At 43.4% G+C, this 3,225-nt stretch overlaps 1 protein-coding gene across 6 annotated transcripts in view; it reads right to left on the reverse strand.

Moving 5' to 3' along the window:
- Positions 1–3,225, reverse strand: part of TACC1 (transforming acidic coiled-coil containing protein 1) — a 127,669-nt gene that overhangs the window by 46,042 nt on the left and 78,402 nt on the right. For 5 of the 6 annotated variants that reach the window (XM_023516985.1, XM_023516988.1, XM_023516987.1 and 2 more), the window contains one exon: positions 1,847–2,894. The exons of the other annotated variant lie outside the window; for it this stretch is intronic. In XM_023516985.1, coding sequence (XP_023372753.1) covers positions 1,847–2,601 — 755 coding nt within the window. In that variant the 5' untranslated portion in view covers positions 2,602–2,894. The remainder of the gene's footprint in view (positions 1–1,846; positions 2,895–3,225) is intronic. 6 annotated transcript variants of the gene reach the window in all.

The raw sequence follows: 3,225 nt of genomic DNA on the forward strand, positions 1-3,225 counted from the left end.
AAAAAAAAAAGTTATAGTAAGCTAAATTTATTATTGAAGAAAGAGGATCTTTTTTTTTTTTGAGACACAGTCTCATTATGTCACCCTCTATAGAGTGCTCTGATGTCACAGCTCACAGCAACCTCAAACTCTTGGGCTCAAGCAGTTCTCTTGCCTCAGCCTCCCTAGTAGCTGGGACTACAAGCACCTGCCACAACACCCAGCTATTTTTGTTGTTCTTGTTATTATTGCAGTTGTCATTGTTGTTTAGTAGGCCCAGGCTGGGTTTGAAACCTTCAGCCTCGGTGTATGTGGCCAGCACCCTACCCACTGAGCTATAGGTACCAGCCAAAGAAAGAGAATCTTAAATATAAATTTAGTGTAGTCTACATGTCTAGAGTTTATAAAATCTACAGAAGTGCACAGTAAGATCCTAGGGCTTCACACTCACTCACTCACCACTCATTGACTCCCCAGAGTAACTTCTAGTCTCCCCCAATTGTACCATTTTCTGTCTTCCTTACCACACTTCCACTGTACCTTTTCTGGATATGCAAATACTTACCGGTGTATTACAGCTGCCTATAGTATTCAGTACAGTAACACGACATACAGGTTTGCTGAGAAGGGGCAGCAGGCTGTCCCTTGTAGACAAGGTAAGCAGTAGGCTACACTGTCTAGGTCTCTGCAAGTCGCCCACTGAGGTTCACACAACCATAAAATCGCCTAACAATGCATTTCTCAGAATGCCCCCACTGCTGCACTAAATATCACTGTATTGCAATCTACACAACTTAGATTTTCTGATAAAGTAATTTTGTAACAAAGTTAAAATGAAACTTAACACAGAATATGGCCTGACGTAGTACTGACTCTGAGAACTCCAAAAGCCCTAGCTAAAATTCATCCAAGTTTCCGAGGAGAAACAAGGAAGAGGGAGGGGAAGGCAGGCAACAAAAGACTAACCAACTGATTTAGTTGGATTTAACGGATTTTTTAAATTACTCTTGATTCTTATCAGAAATTCATTTCCTAGTTCATAAGCCAGAAACTCCACACGGAGACAAGAATTCTCACCAACTTTTAGTGGTAAGTTCATTTCCACCAAAAATCAGAGATTTTTGTTTAAGTAAAAAGATTTCTCCAAGACCTTTTTAGAACATTTTTCACACATTATTGACACCAGACAGGTAATTTTTAGTTTTGGAATTTTTGTTTTATCTACAGAGAATCTAAAGATGGTGGAGTTTTTCTGGAGACAAGAGTCTCACTTAGTTGCCCTTGGTAGAGTGCTGTGGGCTCAATTGATCCCCTTGCCTCAGCCTCCCAAGTAGCTGGGACTACAGGTGCCCTCCACAATGCCTGGCTATTTTTAGAAATTTTTAGAGATGAGGCCTTGCTTTGGCTCAGGCTGTTTTCAAACCTGTGAGCTCAGGCAATCCCCCCACCTCGGCCAGAGTGCTGGGATTAAAGGCGTGAGCCACTGTGACTGGCTAAAGATGGTGTTTAGCCCCGACAATTGAATTCTGTATATAAAGTAATTCCTGACAGCCCAGCTAGGATTTCTGAAAGCTATCAAATCCCTATGGGGCTATCTCATCTCATACTACTCTTAAAAAAAAAAAAAATCTAAGCTAAAGTGAATAAGCCAAGGATTCAAAAATAAGGCAGAAATCTAAAAGGGAAATCTTTGGTATTTCTGATTTCACACAAGTCTTAAGTAAATAGTAAAGGCTACAGTATAAAGTCATAAGCTTTGCACGTGCCCGCTGCACTTCAAAGATAAATTCAGTTCACCAAAATCAAAGCTACAGCTGCCGAACTCACATAAGACAGAGCACGACACCCAACACCTGTTCTCACTCACGTTATTAAACGGGACTTTGCCTTCTTGGGTGATTCTAAGACTTCGTTAACATGATTACTGGTGGTAGAACAAGAGTCACTGTTTGTTAAAGTTGTAGTTGGTTTAAAGGGATCCATGGATTCATCAAAGTTATCTGGGTCAAAGTGGTAAGAACCCTTAGAGGAGAGGGGAGGGGAGTTTTGCAGAATGGGGTGGCTCCCAAAGGGACTGAAGCTGGGCTTGTCCCACTGACTAGCATCTAGTCGAGAAGACACCCGAGAGAGAGACGCGTCTCCCGCCGGCTCTGCAGGCTGCGCTACACCCACTGGCTTGCTGACGCCGTCGTTTTGTACCTTGGGAGTCAGTCTGTTACCAAGTTTCCTTGGAAGAGCTTTCCGGGCTTCTATATTTTCCACATCTTCTATGAAATCAAACTCAAGCTTGAGAGGTGAGCTCCTTGCCTCCTCTGGCAGCTCAACCCCCAAATCACTGGTGTCACTACTGACAGTGCCTGAGATTTCTCCTAGAAGAGAAGGGTTTGTGTTCTCATCCAATTCTCTGACACTGAACTGGCAGGATGCCTTGGAAAGAGGGGTTTCCTCCACAGCAGTTTCAGCGTGTGAGAACTCTCCTCCAATCGTTTTCTTCCTCAGAGAGATAGGTTTGGGCCTTCTTAGTTTGCTTCTGCAGGGCACAGGCTCTGGGCAGGAGTTTCTGGCCTTTAGAACAGCTTCTGCCGATGGCTCGAGCATAACTCCCATGCTGCCTTCTGTCATTGCCTTGTTCTGGGGGGCGTGTGGTACACAGGGGGGTAAACCCTCCCCTGAAACTCCAGTTACACAGCCATGAGCCGCTTTTGTTCCAAAAGCTGCCGGGACATCTGTACAATTCTTGGTTTCTATTGAAAATGGCCTTACAATTGAAATTTTGCTAATATCGTGTTCAGGTTCTTCTTTGAAAGCCTTGACTAAGTGAGAATCAACGGGCTGCTGAGATAACTCATTTTCTGAAGGTCTAGAACAAGTGTCAGATGAGCATTTTTCAACCACTTCATCAGCTTCTTGTGATTCTAAAACAAAATACAAAAGCATCTATTAAAGAATTATCTTTCTGGCATTGGTGGTAAATAGTCTCCATTACCTGGATTAACACAAACAACAGCAAATTCTTCCCTTTTTGCTTTTACTAAGCATCGCTAAATTTCGGGAGGATGGCAGCTAGAAAGAGAACAGCTGGCACATAAGCTAAAATGAGTGATGTGAGTAACTAGTTTGCCAGCAGAGCTTTTTAGAAAGCACCTGAAGGGCAGTGGCTCAAAGGGGCAGGGCGGCTGGCCCCATATGCCGGAGGTGGCAGGTTCAAACCCAGCCCCGGCCAAAAACTGCAAAAAAAAAAAAAAA

This window comes from Otolemur garnettii, unplaced genomic scaffold, assembly GCF_000181295.1.
Source record: "Otolemur garnettii isolate 467f Iridium unplaced genomic scaffold, OtoGar3 scaffold00102, whole genome shotgun sequence".
NCBI classification, from domain to species: Eukaryota; Metazoa; Chordata; class Mammalia; order Primates; family Galagidae; genus Otolemur; species Otolemur garnettii.